The sequence below is a fragment of the Lissotriton helveticus genome, chromosome 7 (genome assembly GCF_964261635.1).
Source record: "Lissotriton helveticus chromosome 7, aLisHel1.1, whole genome shotgun sequence".
Taxonomy (NCBI): Eukaryota; Metazoa; Chordata; class Amphibia; order Caudata; family Salamandridae; genus Lissotriton; species Lissotriton helveticus.
Window position 1 is genome coordinate 413,297,739 of NC_136068.1, and position 27,331 is coordinate 413,325,069.

The following is a 27,331-nucleotide window of genomic DNA, read 5'->3' on the forward strand; positions in this document are numbered from 1 at the left end:
CGGGCCTCGAAGAGAGATTCCTCCTGTACACCACATCAATCCACCTCCCTCCTCCATCTCCGCACAGTTGGTGCCGCCGCCTGGGACCAGAGCGCAGCTATGTCTCTTTTTGCCACCGCCACAGCTGTCCCCAGGAAGCGCTTGTCTGCCCATGAGCCATCCAGGCCGTCAAACACCCCCAACACCAAACACCTCGGATCATGGGGGACCTTCCACCCCAGGGCCTGCGTGAGCTTGAGTTCCACCCCCTGCCAGAATGACGCCAGAGCCGGGCATTGCCACACCATGTGGTAGAAATCTGCTGGAGCAGAATCACAGCACGCACATGCCGGGAGGATCGCATACGGGCACGGAAGAGATGCGCCAGGGTGAGATACGCCGCGTGGAGGTAGTAAAGTTGGACCAGGCGTAACCTAGAGGACGTAGTCCGGGTTTTAGGTGCCATAAGGGCGTCACGCCAGTCTGCCTCCTCCAGAGGGCCCACCCACCCCTCCCATCGCTGCCGAAGTCGGTCCAGGGATGCAGGACCATTGTTCACTAGTGACCGGTATATTCGGGACCCCCACCCCCTCCCCAGGTTCCCCATCATCACCTGAGCTTCCAGGGGACTGAATTCTGGGAGAGTGGTGGGGGATGGAATGTGTGCGTGGAGAGCATGTCTGAGTTGTAGGTATTTATAGAATTGGGAATGAAGAAGGGCGTGACGTTGTTGTAGGTCAGCAAAGGATCGGATGTGGTCTCCCACCCACACGTCTCCAAGCAGCGAGATCCCAAGATCCCACCGGCGGAAATCCAAAAAGACAACCAATTAGATCCTACCTGATCGCAGTACTCCAACTCCCACCTGCCGATCCTCGGATCAATAGATCACCTCCAAAATGTCAACCGAAGAGTACCAGTTGAGACACACAGCAGCCACAAAAGTCAGGTCGATAAGCTGAAAACCACGTTGGCCGCGAGAACAAGTCTCTGTCTGCGGGGCACCCAATAGTGTTTCTGTTGCATCGAAACGCCTCCTTCTGGTCAGCTGTGTCCCCCAATGTGGCCCCACATTGAGCGCCAATTGTGGAAGCAAGATTCTTATCAATCTCACTGGTGCAGGGACACCCTCTTGTCTACGGGTTCAATAAATGAAGTTTGACACTGGAGTGGGACAAAACACAAGTTTATTATATCTCATGAGGTGGCTCCGTCATACAGACACTGCAAGTGCCTGAGAGGGAACAAACTAGAACAGAGACTTGCCTTTTATACATTTTGGGTACCATAGGATTTCACCAAAAACCCCTTTGCCATGGTTACATCACACTTTACATAACCCTCTTTAGCATCTTTTATATAATGCTTACACAACACTTACATGCTGAACTGTTGAATCCTGATAAACCCCTACCCACGTCATCTTTGTAGATAGGCTGGGGAGGTTACAGGCGTTGGTGGGCTAACAGATTAGACATCTGTGCACATAGGCCCTTTGGTAGGGCAGGGCTGCTGATTCTTACACGCGAGTCTTATCAATACAACCAGCTTTCAGTAAACAGGTAACTTCTAACTTTACCAGAGTCCCCGCACAAAAACAAAATAAGGCTGGTATACAAAATGGCATGAGTACAGAGGGTAATTTAATAAGATAACATTTGCTACTGCTTAACATAGAGATTGAGGAGAGTCCGGGTCTGTATGCACTTGGATCTTTAGGTATCAGCCCTAAGCATCCCGGACCACCCAAGAGGTCGCCCTCCCATCCCAGCCTTCATCAATATCGCAACCCCTGTGGTTTTAGATGTCGAACAAGCCCAGTATTGACCTGGGTACTTGGAGTGTGTCATGAGGCGCGTGTCAGCAAAGTCTATGTGGCTTTCTTAAAGAAATATAATGTCAGGGTCCTGTAGGAGTAGGTAGCGACAGTCCTGTTGTCTCTCATTAGGGGAGTTGAGACCCTTAACATTAAGGGAGAGAAATGTAATGGATGGCGCCACAGTCATCATGATGGGGGCAGCAATGTAGAAGCCTCGGTGGGGCAGAATGTAAATGGACTAAAGAGTGGATGGATTGTGAATGGTGAGGACAGGTTTGTAGACGTATACCACATACGTCTAGCTGGGTGGGACACTTTTGAGATGTACAATGGGCCAAGGGAGTTCTGAAGGATCTCCTGAACTACACTTGCTTCTGGGGAACCGTAGGGGAGGAGGAGAGGGAGAGGGGGAGGGAAATTTTAGTATCAACAAGAGGCGGCCAACAGAGGCAGCATAGTTCAATGTCGTTTTGGAACAGCTCATAGGTCAAAATTAGAGCAATTATGAAGAAGTCACTCTTCTAGAAGACACTATAGTTATGGGGGGATGCAACAGACAAAGGCAGCCATGAGGTAGTCTCTGCCTCCAGCAGCCAGTCACTAGGAATATGAAAAGGATCACCAGCTGTCAGACACTTTTATATATTGAAAGAAACATGTTGATGCGGTCAGGGAGTTAGTGTGAAGGTACATCATGTAAAGAGGACACCAAGTGGACCAGAGTGCATGGGGCAGTAGGAACTCAGTGAGATAGGGCGTCCGAAGGCGTTGAGTTTGCCCAGGCCTCCACAGGGATAGAAGGGAGTAGGCATCGATATGCCTCACACGGTTCAGTCCCCTAGTGCAGGAGAGCGGGTCAGTAAGAGTTGAACAGGGTACGGATATGATTGATGATATCCTCTTTTACTTAAAAGAGTCCTGGTCATTGAAATGTGTCTTGTGTTTAGGAGGTGGAACAGTGGATCATTCCGGCCGGAAAATCTCCCTGCGTCAGGCCTACAGGGAGGGGGATTCCGCATCCCCAGTGTCCATCGAGAGGAGGAGAAGTTGCTTTGCATCTAGCAGCGAGCAAAGAACTTGATGCTTACCCTCCCAGGTGAAGTTCAGCACGAAGGGACGGCCACATTGATATTTAATTTTGAGTTTATGTAGCTTATCATTGACTGGTTTGTCCTTGAGCCTTCGAAGGGAGATGGGGACTATGTCCTGGAAGATCTGGTTTGAATAGCCGTTGTAGGATAGATCCGTGACTCCAAGTACCTTCTGTAGAATGGCCTCTTTCTCCACAAAAAAGTGGACTAGCGTTAGAATGTCTGGGACAAAGTCAGGGCACCCACTGGGTCGGGGAACTCGATGGGCTCTGTCGAGGGCTGGGGAAGTGGTGTCATCATCTGCCCAAACTGTGTGCAGGAGATCCGCTGTAGAGGACATAATATCTTGACCTCCTGCTCTGCAGGGCCCCCTCTTGATGTGTATATTATTACACTATCTTCGATGTTCGAGCTTAAGCTGTGGGATGATATGCTGGTCTTCAGGTTCTGCCATTCTGCGCCACAGATTCTCATGATCCTAGGCCTTTGCGACCATTGTGAGCTCAAGATCGTCTACATGACCTCCGATCTCTGTAACATCTCGTCAGATTTGCCGTATGCAGGATTTTTAGTCTTGTTTGAGAGATCCATTTTCTGCCTTGATTTTCTGGAGGAATGAGCTCATAAAAGCCTGCATGATTGGACCTGTGGATGGTTCCCCACCAGCCACGGCTCATAGAGGGTCAGGTGCAGTTAGCTGTGGAGAGTTGGACTTCAGCCACACAGAGGCTACAGGGTTATCTTTTACCGGGGTGGGGGACAGGACGTTGCCTATCTTAGGGTGAGGCATGTTCAGGGGGGATCTCAGCAGTCCACAGGCCTCACCAGAAAGATTCACTTCAGCAGCAAGGGGTGTGGCAGGTTGTGGGGGGGGTTGATGCAGAGCAGGACTGAGGTTTGGAGGTCACAGACCAGACCCACCAGCCGAAGTGGGGGGAAGAGCCCTCTACAAAGACCCCACACCAGAGGTAAGTTTTCTCACCACATCTTGTTGGGGGACATCAGAGCGCTGCGGAAGAGGCAACAGATGAGGGTTGGTTTAGCCTAAGTGGCCCCTTGTATGTAGATTAAGCTGTTGCAGGTCTAGGCCCACATCAGCAATCCACCTGATGATGACCTGTAATAGGGGTGACCAGGTAATTCAGATGGCCTGACTTGAGTTCAGGAAGCGCATGGCTATCTGGACTAATCAGTCGATAAGTTCCTTCCGGGTCCAAGGTCCACAACGTAGTCACCTCTCTTGATCCTGCTCCGTAGACTAGCAGTGTAACGCAAGCTCTAAGTGCCGGCAGACGTCCGGTTGCACCTCCGGGGACGAGACCAACTATCCATACCAGGGCACACATCGATAAGTCAGGCCACCGTCACCCCACAGGTGGGCCTCCCAGAACAGCCCCACAGAGAGAATACCATAGCTGTTGTCTTCTGGGCAATAGGGGGGCAAACTCCAGGTGGCTAGAGGATGCCTGGTGGGTGAGTATAAGGAAATTCCAGTATTCCAAACGCGAAACAGCAAGTTGCAACATTGCAGGCCACCAGTCATGCTCTGGAGATGAAGTTTGATGACTATGAAGGGAGATCGCGCTGCAACAATATCAGAATCATGGGTGTACCATAGCAGGTCGAGGGGCCAGCAGAAGACTTCACTGTGAGGAAGTTGAGATGTGCCACCTGCAGCGAAGGGACCTGTCTAACTTGTTCTCGATTGAAAGGGCACACAGGGCCCCGGGAGGCAATACGCAACCTGGGCTTCCTCCGTGGCCTTTGATGGCAAGACTGTTAAATTTCAGGGATTGGGATGCTATACTGCAGACGGCTCGGGCGGACCTCCGGTTCAGTATGAAAACAGTACAATCACATTCTTTTCAGACTTCACATAATTAAGGATCAAAAACAGCACAGATCCTTTCTGGAGGTCAAGAAAATACTCTGAGATAAAGGAGTGAAATACTCCATTCTATTTCCAGCGATACTCAGGATAGAGGTGGAAGAAAATATCTGTTTTTTTTAAACTCCTGAGATGGTTCAAGAGTGGCTCGATGGCTGAAGATTAGTTGTGGGATGCAGCCCCAAAACACGTAGGGAGAAACCCTACATAAAGGCACTTGATCACTATGGTTGTGGAGCAACCAAAGCTGAACCAGTGCACTTGGAGGATACAGGACACTGACTCTCCAAAACGGAACAATCGGGAGTTGGGTCACTGCCAAAATATCCTGGATGGCGAAACTAAAGCAGCGGCTTCGGTACAATATACTTTTTCATACTGGACCAATTTTTGCATACACTGTGATAAAGCATATGAGGATGGGGGCCTGTGATATAACGGTGTTGCAACTACCCCTCCTTTCTTTTTTCTTCCTGTAGACTAGTTTGGGATGGGGCGACAAGCGCTGTGCATAGTTGGGGAACCGGGTAGTTCTGAACCCGGATTGCATGAAAGCAGGGAGGGGGGTTGATTGCTTGTTGTTAGTATAGTTTATATGTCTTATGGCACTAAGGGTAAATTAGGCACAAAATACAAGAGTTGTAACTCGCCTTGCAAAAGAGATCTTAGGGTTGACAGAACACTGAGGAGCAAACTTACCACAGTGGAATCTAGGGACAAAATGAGGGAATTATTACACAGACCCAACACATGGCAAAATGGTGAATATGAAAGATATGAGACTGAGGCTCTTGTCCTGGAATGTGAATCAGCTGGGGGACAAATGTAAGCAACAGATTGTTCTACATTTTATAAAACGACTTTCCCCAGACGTCATCCTACTACAGGATACACATCTAGTAGGTAGCACATGCAAAGCCCTAACGCATTGCCGATATAGATTAGTGGTACAAAAGGGGGTGGTGATGGACAGAGCATCTGAACCAATCAAACACTCACACCCAGTCAAAAGATCTGGGTTTGATCCATCCATCATCACCCCCTTTTGTACCACTTTGGCCGCCATAAGTGTGGCAGGGTATGCTCAGACGTGAGTCCCTTGCTCACTTTGCCACTAGATTCAAGCAAGCCGGGCTGAAGACGGCTGGAATGCCAGGAACCGGTCCTCAGAAGCTTGTTTCCGGTCCAGGGAAGGCATGGCTTGGCAGTTCGGGCTGGACTGTTCCCATGAGGCACAGGGTCAGACTGATTTGCATATAGCCATGTCTGAACTGGGGTGGCAGAGTGGGCTAAAGAACGGTGATGGATCAAACCTAGATCTTTTGACTGGGTGTGAGTGTTTGATTGGTTCAGATGCTCCGTCCATCATCACCCCCTTTTGTACCGATATAGATTAGTGGCCCATTCTGGGTTCACGACCAGCCCTAGAGGGGTGGGAATACTTATATGTTGCACCTTTCCCCTGGCAATAGACCATACTTCGACAGACACACAGGGGAGATATGCCACCGTGGCTAGAATCTGGGAGGGTCATCCCATAACTATTGCTGCTATTTCTATTACCCCTGTGCTCCATAATATAGCCTTACAGGACCTGAAAGACTTGTTTCTGAAATTTCCGAAAGGGAAACTGATCATATGAGGGGAATTTTAACGCCACCCTCTCAGGATCCCTTGATCTCTAACCCCCTCACAGACCTGATAGTAAATCATCACTATTCTCTGAGTTTCTAGAGGCTATGGTAGATGTCTGGCGGACAAACAATCCAGATGGGCAACAATTTACATTCCACTCAGGGCCCCATAATAGTCTTTTCAAAATTGACTATATTTTTACAGTAGAGGATCAAGTGGCACGATTTAAAGATATACGCCACTTGGCGAGGGACATTTCGGACCACTCCCCTTGTGGGCATTTTGCCCATCTGGATCGCAACAAAATGGGAAATTGGCATGGGTCAGTCCATGGTATCTCAAGTTACCTCAAGTAATGAACAGGTTGGTGAATGGGATAGACTAATATTTCCACGAAAATGAAGGGTCGGTGGACACTGCTTCAACTCTCTGGGTAGCCTTCAAGGTAGTAATCGGAGGACAAGCCATCTCCTTGATAGCTGGGGTTAAGAAAGAAAAGCGTGCATTAGTGGAGAAATTAGAAAATGACATTTTGCAACTGGAGGGGGAAACTGCCTGGTGATGACAGTGGGAGAGTCAAGCATGCACTGAATATTAAACTGAAAGAGATAAGGCGGGGAAACTACTCGCTTGGCTCGATTCACATGACTGAGCAGCTAGACTAGTGAAAAAAACTCTTGACAGATCGGGGAGAGACGCTCCATGACCTGCAATTGATAGCAGACGAGTACAGAGTTTTCTATTAACTGACATACTCCCGAAATGGCGCTTCTGATGGGAAAGCATCAGCGGAATTGTTAGTGGACATGTCCCTGCCCACTTTCAGCTCGGAGAAACTGGAACTTCTCGAGTGCGACATAACTGACGACGAAGTAGCCCAGGCCATCCGTAACCTTTGATTAGGGAAAGCGATGGGTCCTAGTGGCCTCCCAATTGAGCTCTATACTATGGGAGCGACAAGAATTGACCCCTATCTAAAGAAAATGTATACCAAAAGCCAATCGTTGGATAAACTTCCCCTAGACCAATGATTAGCCATGATTATTGTTATACACAAAGAAGACAAACCGAGAGACTGCTGCTCTTCTTATCGCCCCATCTCAGTACTAAACGGTGAAATCTAAATTCTGGCAAAATTGTTGGTCACACCTTCATTTTGAACCTGGCTGAAATAGACCTTACCAGGAGTTCCTTTGAATTTGAAGGCATGTTATACCTGCAGACCCACAGGACCTCTATGGGGAGCACATTCTCCCCATGTCTAGTGGGACTCTATGTGGGCGCATTTGAGAAGACCATGATTTACAAGGCAGGCAATCTCTGGTCAAACAACATCAGACTGTGGCGCAGGTTCATATATGATGTCCTTGTGATTTGGGGGGGGGGGGGGGTGATGCACTTTCAGACACCCAGTTCATTGAATGCCTCAACAGCAGGACCCCTTCTACATTTCACATCCACGGTTATAAAAATGAGTTACCATTCTTGCATTTGGTCATTCAACCAAAGGAAGGAAAACTTACAACCAGAGTCTACCATAAACCTACATATACAAACTCACTACTGGCTTATGGTAGCTTCCATCCAAAATCCCTAAAGGACAACCTTCCTGTGGGTCAGGTTCTTCAGACTCAGGCGTAACTGCACTGATAGAACCGCTTTAGGCTGACCTCCTTACGAAAAAACTCAATCAGAGAGGATACCCAAGCGTACCATCAAAAGAGACAGGAAGAGAGCAGCCAACACTCCCCGGGGAAATCTCTTGGAGAAAGTTGAGAAACCATCCATGGATAAACCAGTGTGTGTCACTACGTTTAGTACAGCTTCAAACCACATCAAACAAATAATATGAAAACACTGGCGCATACTCAATTTCAACAGTATGAATGTAGCCAAACCCCTCTTCTCATTTAAAAGGAGTGCCAATCTGAGGGATATTCTGGTGCATACAAGACCTAATACACGTCTACCTAGGGTATTGGAGGTGACCAGTGGCCTGCCTCCGCCACAAGGACACTTGAGATGTGGATCATGTAATGTATGCCACCTTACAAGAAACACCAAAACCATTTATGTGGGTTTAACTTACCCATGGGAGCAGAGCACACACACAAATTGCAACTCCGAGTATGTCATCTATTTCCTCACATGCCCCTGTAAAAAACATAATATTGGCATGACCAGCAGAAAAGTGAAGACATGTTTAATGGAACACAGAAGTACCATTAGGTGTCTAAAATCAAACACTAAACTGACTGCATATTATCTGGAGAAGCAACATACTATTGATGACATTGCATGGAGGGTAGTTGAGAAACCAGGACGGAACCCTAACGCAGGAGACAGAACGAGGGCCCTACTTCTGAAGGAACAGAAATGGGTCTACAGACTCAAAAGTCACTTGGTGGGCCTAAATGATTATATTCCGTGGCGAACACTCAATAGGTGGGCATACACACATGTGGGTATGTAACTTGTGGTATTATCCATAGGCTTACCAACTGTTAAACACCAAACCCATGATCATACTATGATGATGATTTACACACTGTTATAGGATGGACATATTCTCCGTGAGTCAGATTATACCATCTACCTAGGCTGATATATACCATTTCATCATGGTATAAAATCCCATCCATACCTATTCTGAGGAATTTACTAGACTAGTTCCTACATACTCCTTGCAAAATGCTCTATTCCGCCTACCAAAGGGACCCGACACACCATGACTAGCCCCCCTTTTTAGCACCATGGCAATGAATTTTGAATTCTTTTTTTATAGTAAATGCTGAGTGTTTAACTGCACATTGTCTCAGGCTGGAAGGCACTGCACTGTGTTTTAAAAAAGGTTGTGCTTCTATATCCGTATTTTTAGTTAGGACGATAACGCAGTTACATTATTACGGGCAGTACCTTATTTAAGTCCTTGGTGCATTGTCCATGAAGAGGTAAATAGACCTGCACTTATTAATGCGGCCATGTATGCAGTCTTATACTGGCAGAATACTAACAGTGGGAGTCACACCTGTGTTTGTATAAAAATTGAACAACGGTAAAAAAAAGTACAGAAGCGTCCGCAGCAACACAGTACAAGCGTGCTTACGGACGAAACGTCGATATGTAGGCTACACCGCAACTCCCACGTGACATGAAGCAGGGAGCGGGGATGCAGCTTAAGAGTTCCAGCACATCAGATCCATTCACCTTAAAGGCGGGATCGGATAAGTGCCGAAAGGGAGGAGTACCCACCTTGATGCAGTAAGGAGTGAGGGGCGGTTGGGCCTTGGACTAACATCAGGAGCAATCTGAGCACAATGCAATTTCCGAAAGGAACAGGGGGCATACTTTGTTTGCCTACGGAGGTCTTCTACGGTACCAATCCCGGGGGCAAATTCATGTAGCCTTCTATTTTCAATGGTCGGTAACCACGAGGACAGCACTCTGTCACCATTGTGGCCATTTTTCCTAATTTCTTAAAGGGGATGCTCTGCTTATCATGCAGAGGGCACTATAAGGAGGAACATCTCTTATTTGATCATTAATCAGGGCACATCGAGAGGTTTTATCCCTCGGAAAAATGTCATTCGGATAACCATGATTAACCATTGGTATTTCCTATGTTCCTTTGTCTAACCCAGAGTGTGACTACAGGGGGTCTCTTCTTATCCCTTGCCAGTTTGAACATTACTCTTGTGGAAACTCGGAGAGTTTTAGGTGCAATTTTAACAGCTTGAATGAGTTGTGCTATGAGGGAATGACGTACATCTATCTGCGCATATACATTGATGAGGTGGATTTTCACCATTATGGCATATCTGGGTGTAGGTATGTGGACAAAAATGGAGTGGCCGTATCTGGGCATTATACCTATGGTGTGGGGGTTAATCAATGAGTGGTGAAACATGGTGTGCTAAACGATGAATGGGGATGCATGAATAATGTATATAACAAAAGAGGACAAAGTTCCTATGCCAGGGTGCAAAAAGTCACCCATGCATCATGGTGCAAAAAGTCACCCATACTTTAAAAAGATAGAAGAAAAAGTGATTCCTAGGAAGGGAAGACCCAAAACTGTGAGAGGGAAAGACATTTTGTTTCCTCTGTTGCCCTCACTCAAACCCCGAAGACTGTCATGCTTCATCATCGGGCGTTTGCTCCTCGTAGGGCCAGCGCTGCAATTCCCTAAGGGTCCCCCTGAAGGGTCACTTTGTCGGAGATCTTTTTAGAGTAATGCCGGATGGTGCATGCGGGTGTGCGGGGTGTGGGTCAAAAGGAGGGTAATAAAAATTTGTGCCAGTGTTATAATTTAAAAATAATGCAAGGGTAAACATGCAGCGATAAGATTCAAAAGTATACCCCTGGCAGTCAATACTGCTAAAAATTATTGACCCAAGAGGCCTATTCTGCCTAGGTGTCAATTTGTCAAGGTCAACATGTTTCGCGCTTCCGTTGCCAAAAAGTCGTTAGCGCTTCGTCAGGACCATCAAATAAAAGTAAAGTGCACGTGAAATAGTGAATGTAAAAGTGACCCTCTTATCTCAATCAGGGCGGAGTAGAAACCGGTATACCCTTATAATGGTCAAAGCTACTCGGTGGGAGCCACTCCTGAATGATACCTAGTTTTAATATTAGGAGCACGGACACTGGACCTTAATAAGCTCCTTGGTCCCCCCCTCTTTCCTTTTGATAAATAGATGCATGAATAATGTCCTTTCATGTTTTTTGTTTCTCTTTCTCCTTTAGTACTTCAGGAGAGTGTTACGTAGGGGATCCCTCGGTGCGGGAACAAGTTGTTCCTGGCCAACCTTATTTCAGGTAATGAGGGTATTTTAACAATTGGGATCAGAAAGGTCCTGACGAATGCCCGTGTGACCCTATATTCTGTGCACAATTACGAAGGCAGAAACATGTCGACATATTGGCAGTAAGGAGGGGTCCAGGAGTTCATTACTTTCTTCCTGTCCCCACCATCCTTCACATTTTTAACCCTGGCCGGAGGGTCCAGGAATAAACTTACGCACAGAGACACCTCCGAGCTACTTTTATTCTTCACTGCTCTTTCTCTTTCGGTGATCCCAATATATTTTGACTTATTATTTCAGTATATTTTATATGTTATGTCTTGTCTTCCCCACCCCTTTGCTCCACCCCAGGCGTTGGTCTGCGCAGGGGTGTACTGAAGCAGCCCTATGATGAAGCAAGTCACAATTTTGTGAGTGAGGGCAGTAGTTTCACACCAAGCATGTGCCACCACCAATTTTTCACCATTCTCTACTCCTCCATGTCTGTTTGAGTTTGAGGAAAGGGGGGCCGGAGTAGAGGGGTTAGCCTCTCACCCCTTCTCTTTGTGTAATACACACATCTAGCACAGAATATTCCGAAATGAGTACATCCAGACCAATCAGTTTCATGCCTGGAACAAACACTGCATTAAACCATCACAGATTACACAGGGTGTTGGGACGCATAGATACCCTCAGGGAGGATGCAATTGTGGTGTCATTAAATGCTAAAATGGCATTTGACACCATCGAATGGCATTATCTATTTGCAGTATTGGAAAAGATAGGATTTGGGCCAAACTTTATGGCCTGGTTAAAACTCCTTAATAGTTGCCCACTAGAACAGGTAGCAGTAAATGAAAAGACTTCCCCAACCTTCCTGCTCGGAAGGGGGCCTAGACAGGGTTGCCCCCTATCACCCCAAAGTTTCGCATTGGTACTAGAATCCCTGGTCACCTGGATCCGTGGTGATCCATTGATAAGAGGTCTGTGCTGGATGGAGAAATGGGAGGAACGGATTTCCCTTTATGCTGATAATGAGCTTCTATACCTGCCGTCGCCCCGGGCCTCATTGAATAGAGCCTTGAATATACTGAAAAACTTTGGGAAATATTCGGAGTACACGATCAACTGGACAAAGTATATTACCCATGTACTTAGTGGTATAACCCCTCCCTTGTCTAGGGGCTGCGAGGCAAAAGTTACCACCGAGAGGTTCTGATACTTAGGTATATATATCACCGCTGACCCAGCCCTATTCTATGACTGAATTCTTCTATCTTCTACCCCCCCCCCCCCCCCCCCCCCCCGGGAGACGCGCGAGTGCGAAAATTTAAGACAGCCGCCGTTTTGTGAGCTCCGTGACGAGGGGGATCGTTTTTATTGACAAATTCTACTATTCCAGTCAGAATTTACTGGAAAATAAATCCTACGGTCTTTTGAGGACTTACCTGGTGCTGTGGTGACTTTAATTGCTGTTTTTGGCATCAGAAAAGGTATTTTTCTTCCTCCTGGTTCTGCTGCCTTCTCTGCCTTAATGTACTGCCCAGAGTTCCTGTCAGGGGGGACGGAGCAAGTGTTCAGGAAAGGCCTTACCACACCCACAGCCTAATTTAGCTGCTGCACCAGCATTATCCTTGCAGTATTTTTTCTGCTGTCTAATTATTTCATTGTACTTTGTTTTTATTTGCTCCACCCTTTTTTATTATACGAAAATGGAGAATAAAAATGCACAGAATTCAAATAATAAAAGGAAACAGTAAATTTCTCCTCCTCCTGTAAAATCTAAAGTGGTGGAATCTAGTGAACCCTCATTGACATTAATTCTTGACAAGCTTCAAGCATTGTGTGCTAACACTGATACTATTGCGTCTGAGATTAAAAGCCTACATAAGGATATGGTGAGTATGTCAATGAAAGTTTTAGATAACTCTATTAAAATACAAGATAAGAAAGTTAAAATTGATGCTTTCGCACCACTTGTGGCAAATATTTTGCCTATGTCTACTCTTCTCCTGGACATGGAAAATCGTAATAGGCAATACAATTTGCGTATTTTTAATCTACCTGAAGATGTTGAAGGTGCTAATTGCAGAGTATATCTGGAAAATTTGATACCTGGTCTGTTAAACATTACATTTCCGGAGAAATTTGAAACTGATAAAGCGCATAGGATTCCATTCCATTGCAATCCTTGTCACATTAAGCCAAGACAAATCATTTTTAAGGTTCTACGTCACCATCAGTTGGTCATGATACGAAAAGCAGCGCGAGAAATACCATCCTTAATGGTTAATCACAATAAGATCTTCATTTACCAAGATTTTGCTAAAAAGACTGTTAAGATTCGTAAAGAATTCTCTGACATTCGTCCTCAATTGAGGTGTTGGTTTTAAATATGGCCTATTTGACACTTCAACAATGCGGAGCGGGAAAGATAACCTTTCAAAGTCCTTTCAACGTCCAGAAGATTTAAAGTTATTCTTGGAACAACATTCCTTGATATGCATGATTCTGCTACTTGATTATTGTGATAAAATGTATTTCGGACTAATTTTAATGATCTCTTCACGCTTGGCTCCAACGGTTTGGTCATGCTTGTAAAGCGCGTGTGCGCTTCAAATCTATTATTAATGTTTATTTGTGGTTGCCTTTTTTGTGTTTGTTTGTCTCTTTTCTTTTACCTCCTTTTCCTTATATATTATTCTAGAACTACTATTTTCTATATTTTTCTTCAATTTTCTCTCCTCTTCTTAAATCTACTTCTTTTTACTCTCTTTTATTTTTCTTATGGCTAATGTTCATAATGTTAAAAACCCCTCTTTAAATGTCAAGGGTTTGAGACATCCGGTGAAGCATGCAAATATTTTAGATTATTTAGGTTGTAAAGCAAATATTTGTTTTATTCAGGAAACGCATATTGAAGATAAAATACTAGATTATATGAAAAAAGTGGGTTGATATTATTGTATCTTCTCCTGCTAAAGGAAGAAAAAATGATGTTGCTATTCTTTTTGCTAAAAGACTGCATTGTGACTTTTTGAGTAAAATTGAAGGTAGATATGTCATAGTTAAAATTAATATTTATGATTCTGATATGTTTTTAATTAATATTTATGGCCCAACTGTTGATGATCCTGTGTTTTGGTCTAATTTAACTACTGAAGTACTTAAGCTAGGTAATGTTCCTCTTATAGTTGGAGGAGATTTCAACCTTATTTTTGATCCTTTATTAGATAGATCCTCTCTCAATAAATTTCGATCCCCAAAAGCTTTTCTAATTTTTAAATTTGTCTTTAAAACTACAAAATGAATTGATATTTGGCGATTGCATTTTCCTACAGAAGAAATGTTTACCTTTTTTTCTAATCCGCATAACTCACATTCGAGATTGGATTATTTACTAATTTCTAGGCAATTAATTCATTCTGTGGTTACTCCTACCATTGGTAATATTGATATATCAGATTGTGCTTTAATATCTTTTGTTTTGCAATTTAATTCAAATTTTAAATCACATTTCAGATGGAGAATGAATTCTGATATTGTTCTTAACCCCTTCGATGCTCATGATGGAGTTTTTCCGTCATGAGCATCGGTTGGGGCTGTGCTCATAACGGAACCGCTCCATCATGAGCACAGCCCATGGGGGAAGCGATGGGGTATCGCTCTTGCCCCCACAGAGGGGGATGGCAGCAGAAGAGTTTCTGCTGCCACCCAGACCCCCCCCACGCTTTCCCATGACATCAGCGAGCGCCAACGTCATCATGAAGCGCTGGACGCGCTGGAAACCATTTGTTTCCAGCGCGTCCAAGAGGAGGGTGAGTGTTTGCAGCTCTGGTGGGCCGGGGGGGCATATTGCGCCACATTGAGGGTTAGGGGGAGAGGAAACAGTGTTTCCTCTCCCCTGATGTCTCAATGCAGGGCATTCCTGGTGCACAATCGTGCACAGTGTCGCGATCGTGCACCAGGAATGCCCCCACCCACTAGACACCAGGGATGTCTTTTTCAATGCAAAGAAAGCGACCCCTTGGGCAAGGGTCGCTTTCGAAGGGGGACATTTTATTTCAGACTTTTTGGCCCCCCTGAGGACAGATCGGCTAGATTCGTGGCCGTTTCTGGACTCAGGGGGGGGCAGAAAAGCCCACTAGTGCAAGGGAATTGTTTTTAAAAAAATCAGAAGTGACCCCTTGGACAAGGGTTGCTTCCAGGGACCAATTTATTTTAAAAGTATTTTCTGTCCTCCCTGGGAACAGATCGCCTGATTTCTTTGGGAGTTTCTTGCCCCACACAAGTGAGTTATCATTTTACTCAGGAGAACAAGGGGAAAGCTGGGTGGTAGGACATTTGTGCTGGCACGATGATCCCACGCAAAAATGTATGGAAAAATAGATGTTCTCAGCTAAATTTGAGGTTTCAGGGGACTCTGGGTAGGATCCACGCAACCCATACCTCATTGAACTCCCCAGGGTATCTAGTTTTCAGAAATGTTTGGGTTCAGTACTTTCCCAAGATGGGTGCTGAACCCGGGGCCAAAATGTCAGGTGACCCCCACCAAACCAGGTAGTTTTGCTATAGGTAATTTTGAAGTCTCCACAGTACGATTTGGGACATTTCCTGTGGCAGCCACTATGCCTACCCACACAAGTGAGGTACCATTTTAATCGGGAGACTTGGGGGAACGCTGGGTGGCAGGAAATTTGTAGATCCACGGAGATTCCAGAACTTAACCACACAGAAATTTGAGAAAAAGGTGATTTTTTTCAGCAAAATTTGAGGTTTGCAGGGGATTCAGGGTAGGAGAATGTTGGGGGACCCACGCAAGCCATACCTCGCTAGACTCCCCGGGTGTCTAGTTTCCAGGAATGTGTGGGTTAGGTAGGTTTCCCTAGATGGCTGCCGAGCCCCGGGCCAAAAACTCATGGGACCCCCCTTGCAAAACCAGTTTGGTTTGTGATAGGTACTTTTGATGTCGCCTCAATAGGTTTTGGGCCTTTGCCTGTCACGGGTCCTTAACCCACCCATGCAAGTGAGGTACCATTTTTATCAGGAGACCTGGGGGAACACTGGGTGGGAGGAAATTTGTGGATTCTCGCAGATTCCAGAACTTTCCACCACAGAAATGTGAGGAAAATGTGTTTTTTGGACAATTTGTTAGGTTTGCAAGGGATTCTGGGTAACAGAACCTGGTGCGAGCCAGTCAAGTCACCCCATCCTGGATTCCCCAGGGTGTCTAGCTTTCAAAAATGCATAGGTTTGCTAGGTTTTCCTAGGTTCCGGCAGAGCTAGAGTTAAAAAATTACAGCTAGGCACTTTGCAAACAAAGGGTAATTTTTCATTGTAATAATGTGGTGTGTTCACGTTGGGTTTTGAGCCGTTTCCTGTCGTGGGCACTAAGCCTTCCCACACAAGTGAGGTACCATTTTTATCGGGAGACTAAGGGTAATTCAGATTTGCAAAGCAACTGTTATTACCTGTTGACTTTTGATGCATTTCTACCTTCCAAATGTAAGACAATGTGTAAAAAATAAGTCATTTTGAAAAATGACCGATAATTCTCATGCAAGTATGAGTATTCCCAATTTTGGAAATGGGCAAATATATACTGGTTCTAAACTCTATATTTTGTTCTCATTTCAGAAATACATAGGAGTCTTTCATACCGAATTTTCCATGTATACATTTTCACAGAATAGTTGCTATATACTAGGTACATAATAAAAAACCATTGCAAGACGCTGCTCAGTTTTTGGCTCTGGGTTCATCGCGTTCTTGGTGAACCTACAAGTCCTATATATCCCCACAATCAGAAAGGTCCAGTGGATGTAACAGTATATTACTTCCAAAGAGCTGTCATAATTAGAAGAAGTTACAGGTGAAAACGTTGACACAAAAGGCGTTTTTTTTAACTAATTTTCAATTTTTCCTATATTTAACTGTTAGTTTCTATAAAGAAACCTTGATGAATTTACAGAAATGACCCCTTGCTGAATTTAACATTTTGTCTACTTTTCTAAAATGTATAGCTGTCCAGGATCCATTATTGCTTTCATACTCATTTCTACCATTAACTGGAAGGAGGTTCAAAGCACAAAAAATGGCAAAAATAGACTATGTCCCAGAAAAATGCCAAAACTCTGTAAAAAATGTTGGTTTTCTGACAAAGGTCTGTCCCTCCCTAAAAGCTGGGAAAATTTTGATTTCAGCCCCACAAATCCTTTTTTGATGCCATTCGCAGGGAAAAACTCAGATGGTTTCATTTGCAGCAATTTTTTCCCATTTTTCCCCCAAAAAACTAAATTTAGCTGTATTTTGGCTAATTTCTGGGACCCCTCCAGGGGAATCCACAAACCCTGGCAACCTTTATAATCCCCATGATGTTGGAAGAAAAGGATGCAAATTTGGTGTGGATATCTTATGTGGTCAAACAATTACAGGGGCCTATGCGCGCACTACTCCAAATAGCAAGAAAAAGGCTTAGCAGCGAAAGGGTTAATGACCAAAACAAATTTAAAATATTCGCTGTTATTCAAGATGTTTTTTAACTCAACCCAGAAGGTTCCACATCCCTGGTGATTAGATGGGACGCCTTTAAAGCTTATATTATAGGTGTATCTATCTCTCTCATGGCACATGAAAACAAATCTTTTAATATAGTAATTAAAGAATTGGATAAGCAAATTGCAAAATTTTAAAGGGTTTTTATCACTTCTAATGATCCTCAGTATTGGTCAAAACTACAAAAACTCAGATATGAATTTAATTCCATTCTTAGCAGAAGACCTGGTATTCAACTCTCCAATTCTAAAGCCAAATTTTGTTTTAGTGCTAATATATCCGGACAGCTTTTAGCTAATTATTTACGCATTAAAAAAGATAAAACCCAAATTAATTTGATTCTTGGCCCTAATGGGAAAGTTGCCATTTTGCAAATTGATATTGTTAATGAATTTTTAAATTATTATACCACTTCATATAATCAACCTAATGTTGTTGATTCTTCTATAATTGTTCTTTTTTAAATAAATGTGGATTACCCAAGATTCCTCTTTGAACTAAAACCAAATTAGATCTACTCATTACTGAAGATGAAATTAGATTGCCATTAAATCTCTTAAACAAAATAAATCCCCAGGACCGGATGGCATTCCAGCAAAATTCTATAAAGAATTTCAATCACAACTTATTCCTCATTTGTTTAATTTATTTACCTTCTTTAGTTCCACAGGGACTACTACAGGTTCTTTTGCTGAAGCGTTAATAAAGACTCTTCACTTGTTTCCAATTATCGTCATATTTCCTTATTAAATCAAGATTGTAAGCTAAATGCTAAAATACTTGCAACTAGGTTAACCTCTGTTTTAGATTCTATTATCCATCCTGATCAATCAGGGTTTATGAGAAATAGATATTCTGCAAATAATAAAAGAACATTACTGCATGTTATTGAACAAGGGTCCGTGTTACGTTTACCGGCAGGAGTGCTAGCATTGGATGCTGAAAAAGCCTTTGAAAAAGTTCAATGGCAATTTTTATTTTGCACTTTATTTGCATTCATTTTTGGTGACATATTTATTCGTAGGATTTCTGTGCTTTATTCTACTTCTACAGCTCGTTTATTTATTAATGGCCAAACGTCAAAACAATTTTCTCTTTTAGGAGGTACCAGACAAGGTTGTCCCCTTTCCCCGCTATTATTTCTTCTTGTAATTGAACCTTTGCTTATTTCAATTAGAAATTGTAATGATATTCATGATATTAATATCAAAGAAGTTAATGTTAAAACGTTAGAATATGCAGATTATATACTTTTATTTATTTGTAATCCTATCTCCTCACTTCCTCCTTTATTTGAGATTATTTCATCTTATTCCTTAATTTCTGGTTATAAATTAAACACTAATAAAACAAAAATATTTCATATAAATATTCATTGCACCTCAGATATGTTACCCTTGCAAGATATAATCTGGCAAAGAGAAAGATTTGAATGTTTAGGCATTTTATTTTCATCGTCTATGAAAACTACGATATCATTAAATTGTGAATCTATTTTAAGTTACATAAAAGATAAAATATCTAAATGGTCTTCACTTCATCTTTCATGGTGGGGGCAAATAGAGTCCATAAAAATGACTATAGCATCCACATTTTTTTATTTTTTATTCCTTAGCCATGATTCCTACCCAATTTCCTATGAAGTTTTATAAAGATGTAGATTGGCTTCTTACTAAATGTCTTTGGTGCAATAAGGCATATCGTATTAGTTATAAAAAATGTAAATTACCTAAAGGTCAAGGAGGTTTTGGTGTACCAAATTTTGTGTGTTATCACAAAGCTTATATATTAAAACTAAGGGGCATATTAGCAAGAACCTTGTTAAAATTATCGCTATTTTAACGGCAGGAAACTGCCACTAAAACGGTGACAATGGGTTTGTGAATATGTGTTATAGAATTCCAATAGAAGCCCAGGTTAGCTGTGCAGGACATCTTACCTAGGCTTCTATTGGAATTCTATAACACATATTAGCAAGCCCATGATCGCTGTTTTAGCGGCAGTTTCCTGCTGCTAAAACGGCAATAATTTTAACGAGGTTCTTGCTAATATGTCCCAAAGTTCTTTGTGGTTTAAACCTTCTCATTTAAATATTCTCCCTACATGGCTTTCTTTAGAAAAGAGTTTAATTAAGCCGGTTCCTTTACCTTCTTTATTAACTATGTCCAATAAATCTATATTTGTCAATAAATCTGTTATTTTGAAGTCCACTAAGTTACTATTACATGATTTTGATTTAATTTTTCAATCCCCCATGTCCATTACTGAAGATGTGTCATCATGGTATAATTCTAATATAAAACTTACCAAAAATGTTAGATTTTGGTACTCATGGAATAGGCTGGTATTTTTTGCCTTAAAGATATTTATCCTAACAATGCTTTTATCTCTTTGGATTATTTAAAGGAGAAATTTAATTTGCCTTCTTCTGATTTATTTAAATATGAATTTTTAAGCAATTCTATTTTGGATTAATTTCCCCATTTTATACCTTCTAATGTACAGTCAGATTTATCAATTTATATTCAAACTCTCTCTACTTTATCTCATGGTGTTTCTATATTATACAAAAAGATGACTTCATTTAAGGGTGACAATATTAATATGTTTTTAACATTTTGGAATTATGAGCTTTCTTTATTTTTACCTTATGAAGCATGGAAAACTAGCTGGCTTAATAGTATTTTGGGATGGTTACCTGTTTCACTTCATCAAACAAACTCATATATTTTATATAATTTCCTATGGTCTCCACTGAGATTGTTTCAAGCTAAACTCCTCCCGACTTCAAAATGTTGGCACTGTAATTTACATACTGGTTCGTTAAAACATATGCTTTTTGAATGTCCTTTTATTTTTAAATTTTGGACTGAAGTTTGGGATGTTATAAAAAAGATATTTAATAATAGTGATGATTTATCATTTAATTTGCTGATTTGTAAATCTGCCGTTCTTTCTCAAAAATTAACTGACTTAGAAGGTAAACTTTTACATTTCCTGTTAACTGCAGCGTTAAAATCCATTAATTCATGTTGGAAAGATGTTTCAACATTATCTGTTCATGCCTGGTGGTCATGGGTTAATTTTACTAGAAGAGGAGCCCATTTATCCTTGAAAGGTGTCAATCCTAATTATAATTCCTATCACTTATTCTGGAAACCTATTGATATCTATTTACCTTCTTAAAATGCATTTTTGTCTTTAAATTACAAATTCATTGATACTTTACATAGCTTCTTCTTTATTAGTAGTTCTATTTTGCTGATTATCAATATCATATGTATAATTGTTCCTCTTCCTCCCTTTATAGTTTTCTGTATTATTATGATAAGATATTATATTATATTGTACCTAGTATTACTTGGTGTTTGGTTAATTGTCAAATATTCTTATTAGATACTTGTATTGTACTATTTGTTTGTATTGTCTATCTGTTTACTAAAAAATCAATAAAATATTTTGAACTTGAAATCTTCTACCCCCATTACAAGGATTAAAAGGGGATGTGCATCATTGAAGGTCCCTTCCGCTCTCCCTGCTGGGCCGTGTGGCACTGTTTAAGATGATGGCACTCCCAAGATTTATATATATATATATATATATATATATATATTACAAAATACACCATATCTGGTCCCGGCGCCCTAGATAGCGACACATAATGCTCCTAGGGGATGGCAGGCCCCCTCGAGTCGCCGCACAGAAAATGTTAGGGGGTGGTACGACGGGGACCTGGCCTCCCTGAAATGCGGAAATATTACTGGGCATCAAACCTCATGATGAATTTTCAGAAATTCGCAATTTTGCACTTCAATATTACCACCAAGTCAATGCAGGTGGTAACAGGTGCAAGCTATATAAACAGGCCCAAAATGCAAGAGGGACTTCCACAATGGCAGCGCTATATGTGATAGCCAGGAGGCTGCGAATTCAGGCAGCAGCACAGAGGGGCATGCGACAGGAACGGATCTTCAGAGTGCGCATCACTCTGTTCCAGCAGACTGAGGAGGAGATCCATGAGAAGTACAGGCTGGACACAAAGACCATTTTAGACCTAATATAGGAGCTGAAACCCTATCTGGAACACCCAACACGCAGGAACCACCATTCCCACCCATGTGCAGGTCCTGTGCTCACTGCACCTACTGTCCTCAGGGAGTTTTCAGGGGTTGATAGCAGTGGCAGGTGGGGTCTCACAAAGTGGCCTGTTGCACTTCTTCCATGCATTCTTAGATTCAATGGTACAGGGGCTACAACATCACATACAATTCCCCAGTACACAACAGGCATTACAGCAAACATAACTGGACTTCTACCAGATTGTACGATTCCCCCACGTGATTGGCTGCATAGATGGGACTCATGTGGCCCTCACACACCCATCAACCAATGAATATGTATTCAGAAACCATAAATCATACCATTCCCTGAACATACAGGTCGTCTGCAATGCCAAACATATCATCAATGACATTGTAGCTAAATACCCAGGCAGTACTCACGACTCTTTCATCTTTAGACATAGGGGGATACACAGACGTCTCAATGCTGGCGAGTTTGTTGAGGGCTACCTGCTAGGTAAATGCATGGCACACATCCCTAATTACAGTACATCTTTGGGGGTTGGGACATTGCCTCACCTATTGTTTCCATCCCTGCAGGTGACAGTGCATATGCAGTGTGGGACTTCAGCCTGACCCCGTACCTAAATCCAACCAATGCAAGGGAGAGGAGATATGACTGTGCACACAAATCTACCCGCTGTGTCATAGAGCGGACGTTTGGGTTCCTGAAGAGCCATTACCGCTGCCTGCATAAAAGCGAAGGAGCACTCCAATACAGCCCTGAGACCTGCTGCAAGATTGTGGCTACCTGTGCAATGATCCACAACATAGCTATGAAAAAAGGCATACAAATAGAACTGAGTGATACTGATACGTCGGACAATGATGGCCTAGGTCCTCCTGGCAGACCAGCAGTTGGAGTTGGGGCAGCTGCTGGACGGTAGAGATGGGCTGAGATCACACAGAACTACTTCTAGGTGAGTAATGATGACATGAGGAACATATATTTTGAAGCAGATCTGTGTTTATTCAAACCTTTAACTGCAGGATGAAAGTTCGTCACACAGTTGGACCAACACAATGAGTGTCGCTGTACGTAGCACATGTTAGGTCCACAGTGCAGGTAGTCAGACAAGTCTAGAGTCCTGTAGGAATGGGTTGCCTCACCCATTTGCGTGACTCATTGTTTCAAATTCACCTCCTTCTGGGACGGACTGCTGCTGCCCATTCTGGGGGCTGATTGCCCTCCCTTGGGTCCACAGGTGCTGCACCCTGTCTCCCACTGCACCATCTTGGATCTGGCACTGGTGGGGTGATACTGCTCCTGCTGGATGTCTCCTCACTCTCCCCTAAGCCCATGAGTGCTGGGCCACCTGTGTTTGCTGTCTGCAGTTGTTCAACAGCAGTGGTTACCTGCACCAGACCTTTCGCAATGTTGTAGCTGCAGTGGGACATCTTCACTTGCATGCTGACGCTGTGACGTGTCAGCTGGCTAGTGGTGGTGCACAGGCGGTTCACCACCTTGGTGTAGCTGTGCAGACGGATGCTTAAACATTGGCTAGACCTGTGTCTGGCTGCCTGGTCCCGGTTTAATGTTGCACACAGTTCACGAATGGCAACTGCCATGTCCATGATGCCATCCCCATGTAGCGCAGGCTTTTGTTCATTGTGCACAGCTGACGGTTAATGGACCTCATCGATTTCTGTTCCCGGCGCTGTATTTGCAGCATGCTGCCCTCCTGTCCTGCAAACACGGTGGCATCTTCATCTGTGGCAGAGCTGGTCCTGTCCCTTGACCTGCGTCTCACTGCTCCTAGCTCCCTGTGTTGGGGTGTGTGCTGTTTACGCCCCTGGGTCACACGCTGCCCTGGCTCTGCCTGTACATCATCCTCCCCTGTGGTCTGTGTTTCATCTTCCAGTGGTGGCAGTGGTGGGACAATAGTGTGCTTCCTACATTGGACAGGTGTGGCCTCTGTGCTTTCATCTGAGTTCCCATAACCTGCCTGCTCATCCAAATGTTCAGACTCCTCGCACTCTGTGCTGTCCTCCTGTGTCCTGGCCTGTGCTGTGGATGGAAAAGGTAATTTATGATTTTGTGACATTGCCTGCATTTCTCACTCAATAAAGTTTTCTCAATTTGTATTGGCTAACTGGTATCTCTCCCTTTTCTCCTTTACATGAATTCACATACTGCATTAACATTGCTATGTCTCATTGCCCCACTGTTATGCATCTGACTACGTCTCCCATGATGCCTTGCTGTGTGTGCTGGAAAAAGTGGACCGGAGCGACATGTGTAGTTTGTGTTTGGTGCATTCCTGACTGTGTGAATGGGATGGTGATGTATGCAGCTGCATTTGGCATGCATCTTACCTTGGCTGGTGGTTGCAGGGTCTGACCTGTCTATGTCAGCCACACCACTGACGCTCTCGGTAGGAGGGTTGACTCCACCAACTCCTCATGGGGTATTGAGTCGGTTGCAGTAGATGTTCCACCCCTGGGCTTGTGGCCTCCGCCAGCCTGGCTGCCACCTTCTCCTTCCTTCTCCTTCGACTTTTGGCGCATATCATACCAGCGCTTCCTTAACTCCTCGATCGTGCACTGGGTCACACCAACTGCATTGACCTTCTTCTGTATGTACAGCCAGATCTTCCTCTTTCTGGACTCAGGTACAAAGAGTGCCTTCTTGCCAAGTAGGAGTTCATGGCTGCACACCATCTCCTTAATAAGCACCTCCTGCTCCCTTTCGCTGAATTTGTGTTTTCTTTTTCTTCATGCACCCTCCTTGTCCTTCTGTTTGTCCTGTGACTCCATCATAGCAGTTGGCTAATGCTGTGCTCACTCGTCTGCCTCTCCTCACAGACTCTGACTGTGCCTCAGGCAATCAGGTGCAGCAAATCACTCCCACTTCCTGGGTGTGATTTCATCAAGCTGCACCTGAATTGCAGATTCCCTACATTTGCGATTTCTTATTTGCAATTTTCGCAATTAAGAAATCGCAAAAAATGGGATTCTCAGAATTTTCTGCGATTTTTAAGGAATCGCAGAAAGTTTGCAACTTTTTATTTACATTGCGATTTGCGATTCTTAAAATGCGATTCGCAAAAAAACGCTTTTTGAGATTCGCAAATCTTATTTTTGATACATATGCCCCTGAATGGTTTAGACACATGCAAATCAAGCATGCCTTCCAAAGGGCCGTCCCTGGAGGGGGTACTCCCTGAGTCCTCACCTCTTGAAGACAGAATCCTTAATGAGTACATGGATCAGGGTGCGATCACCCTGACTAACAAAAAGTTAATCAACAACTCCCCAGACCCAAACATTCAACTCCGGGAAAATTGGACACAAGATGTTGAGGAACTGGACGATGAAGAATGGCAAGAAGTAATATCCTCGCCCAGAAAGGTGGCCATTTATGCAAGTCTCAGACTAATACAACTAAAAATACTGCACAGAATGTACTACCCATGTTGCACACTAGGTAAGTTTAACCTCGGGGCAGACCCGGCTTGTAGGAAGCGTTGCGGACAGGAAGGCACTTTCTACCACACAATCTGGGAGTGTCCACACATTAAGAAGTACTGTAGCTTGGTAAAACGCTGCTTGGGAGAAACATTAGAGAACAGACTAGAGCCAGAACAAAGCAATTCCTTTTAAATATACGGGGAGCCACTGACCTGAATAACAAAGAAAGGACCTGAGTCACCTTGGGAGTGATGATAGCCAAACGTAACATAACGAAATTATGGGGGGCACTGGAGATGCCAACATTCTAAGCATTTGAAAATGACATAGACTGGTGTATGGTATCCGAAAAAATAATCTATAAAATTAGGGACTCCCCGAAGAAGTGGATACAGATTTGGGGTAAATGGAACTTGTTCGACCTGGCACCATTGGCCTGGGCCTCCCTTCAATTTTTCACTGTAGTCTCCTCTGTTTTGGTGGTATTAGATGCTCTGGGCACTGTGCCACTGCCATTCAGTGCCACAGCGCAAATGCTCCCTGTGTAAATATTACTGTGAATTGGTATATCCCTGATTGGCTTATTTGGTTTACCTGTTAGTCCCTAGTAGTGTGGCCCGTGTTTGCCCAGGGCTGGTAACCCGAATGCTGCCGGTGGGCCTGCAGCGCTGGTTTGCGCCACCCACAGAAGCAGCTTGTAAAGTGTGCCTCCGACCTGCCACTGCAGTGTCTGCGTGCAGTCCAGAACTGCCATCTTGGCTATGAAGTGCCCACACTTCCCAGCTCCTGAACCTTCCATTAGCATCATGTGAGTCACCCCTATGGTAGGTGCACTAAGTGTGTAAGGTAGGACATGGCTTGATATGTGTAGCATGTCCTGGTAGTGAATTACCCTCCATTTTGTTTTTCACTGCTGTAAGGCTACCTGTTCTCCATAGGCTAGAATGGGCAGACTGGCTATTACATCTTATAATCCTATCTGACTCATGGAACATGGTAGAAATTCGAGTTTAGTAGGCCTGAGCTCAGAATAATAAAATACATCTTTTAGCAAAGTTGGTTTTAATATTCTGTGTTTTAAAATACCACTTTTAGAAAGTAGGTATTTTCTTGCCTAAGCCTTCCAGTGTGCTCTGCTGTTATGTGTATTGACTGTCTGGGTTTAGAGGGGCAAGGCAGGATGAGTCAGACCTGGGTTGAATAGAGAGATCTGCATTGAGTACTGGAGAGGGGTAGCTCCTTGACCTGAATAGGGCTGTGCCTGGCAAGGTGAATGCTGGCTCCATGTCCTACTGTGCGTCTGATGGCAGACCCCCATTTTCTGAAAGTAAGGATGCAGCCTGGTAAACAAAGTGCTCCAGGCCTGAGCAGAATTGGTTCTGGCTGGGTTCAGTGACTAGAGACTTTTGAGAACAAAGATTTGTGGGGTATAAATATCTGTGCCCAAACCCCTGATTTTGGTATTGTTCCTGGATGTCAAGAAGAACCGCTGTCCGTGTTACTGAAGGAATCTGCAGGAGAGGACTGTCCTTGTGCTTGTGTGCTATTTCTTGGACTGGCCTGCAGTAGTTCCCCTTGGACTTGAAAGAAGTGGGAAAAGGACTTTTGAGAGACCTTTATTTTACTAAGCAATCACCCAAGGGCTAGAAGAGAGCTAGCCTCCTGCTGGAGTCACAGGCTCATCTGACCCCCCCCCCACCAGCCTCCTGAGTCCTCCCAGCGAGGCTTTCTATCTGCAGGTGAGGCCCCTGTGAGTTCCAGGGCCTCTAGTTCTATTACAGAGAAGAGAGTGCTGAAATTGTCGCTAACACCGTTTCCGAGCCGCTGCAGCTGAAGAGCGCAAGAAAAATCATCACGCTGCTGCCGCCGAGCGCTCGTAAACCAAAGATCATCGCATTGCACGCTTGGGGGCAACAAAGTGCTCGCTAAACCCCCGATCATCGCATCGAGATCATCGCATCACGACATTGCAGAGCGGGTGCCGTGCGTCCGCCATTTTCCTCGCATCGCACCCGGATCGTCGCTCCCTCGCGGCGCGCCATTTT

At 44.0% G+C, this 27,331-nt stretch overlaps 1 protein-coding gene across 7 annotated transcripts in view; it reads right to left on the reverse strand.

Moving 5' to 3' along the window:
* The window catches only part of LOC144768536 (uncharacterized), a 1,350,740-nt gene that overhangs the window by 31,252 nt on the left and 1,292,157 nt on the right, over positions 1 to 27,331 (reverse strand). For 6 of the 7 annotated variants that reach the window (XM_078652300.1, XM_078652293.1, XM_078652294.1 and 3 more), the window contains one exon: positions 8,502 to 8,566. The exons of the other annotated variant lie outside the window; for it this stretch is intronic. In XM_078652300.1, coding sequence (XP_078508426.1) covers positions 8,502 to 8,566 — 65 coding nt within the window. The remainder of the gene's footprint in view (positions 1 to 8,501; positions 8,567 to 27,331) is intronic. 7 annotated transcript variants of the gene reach the window in all.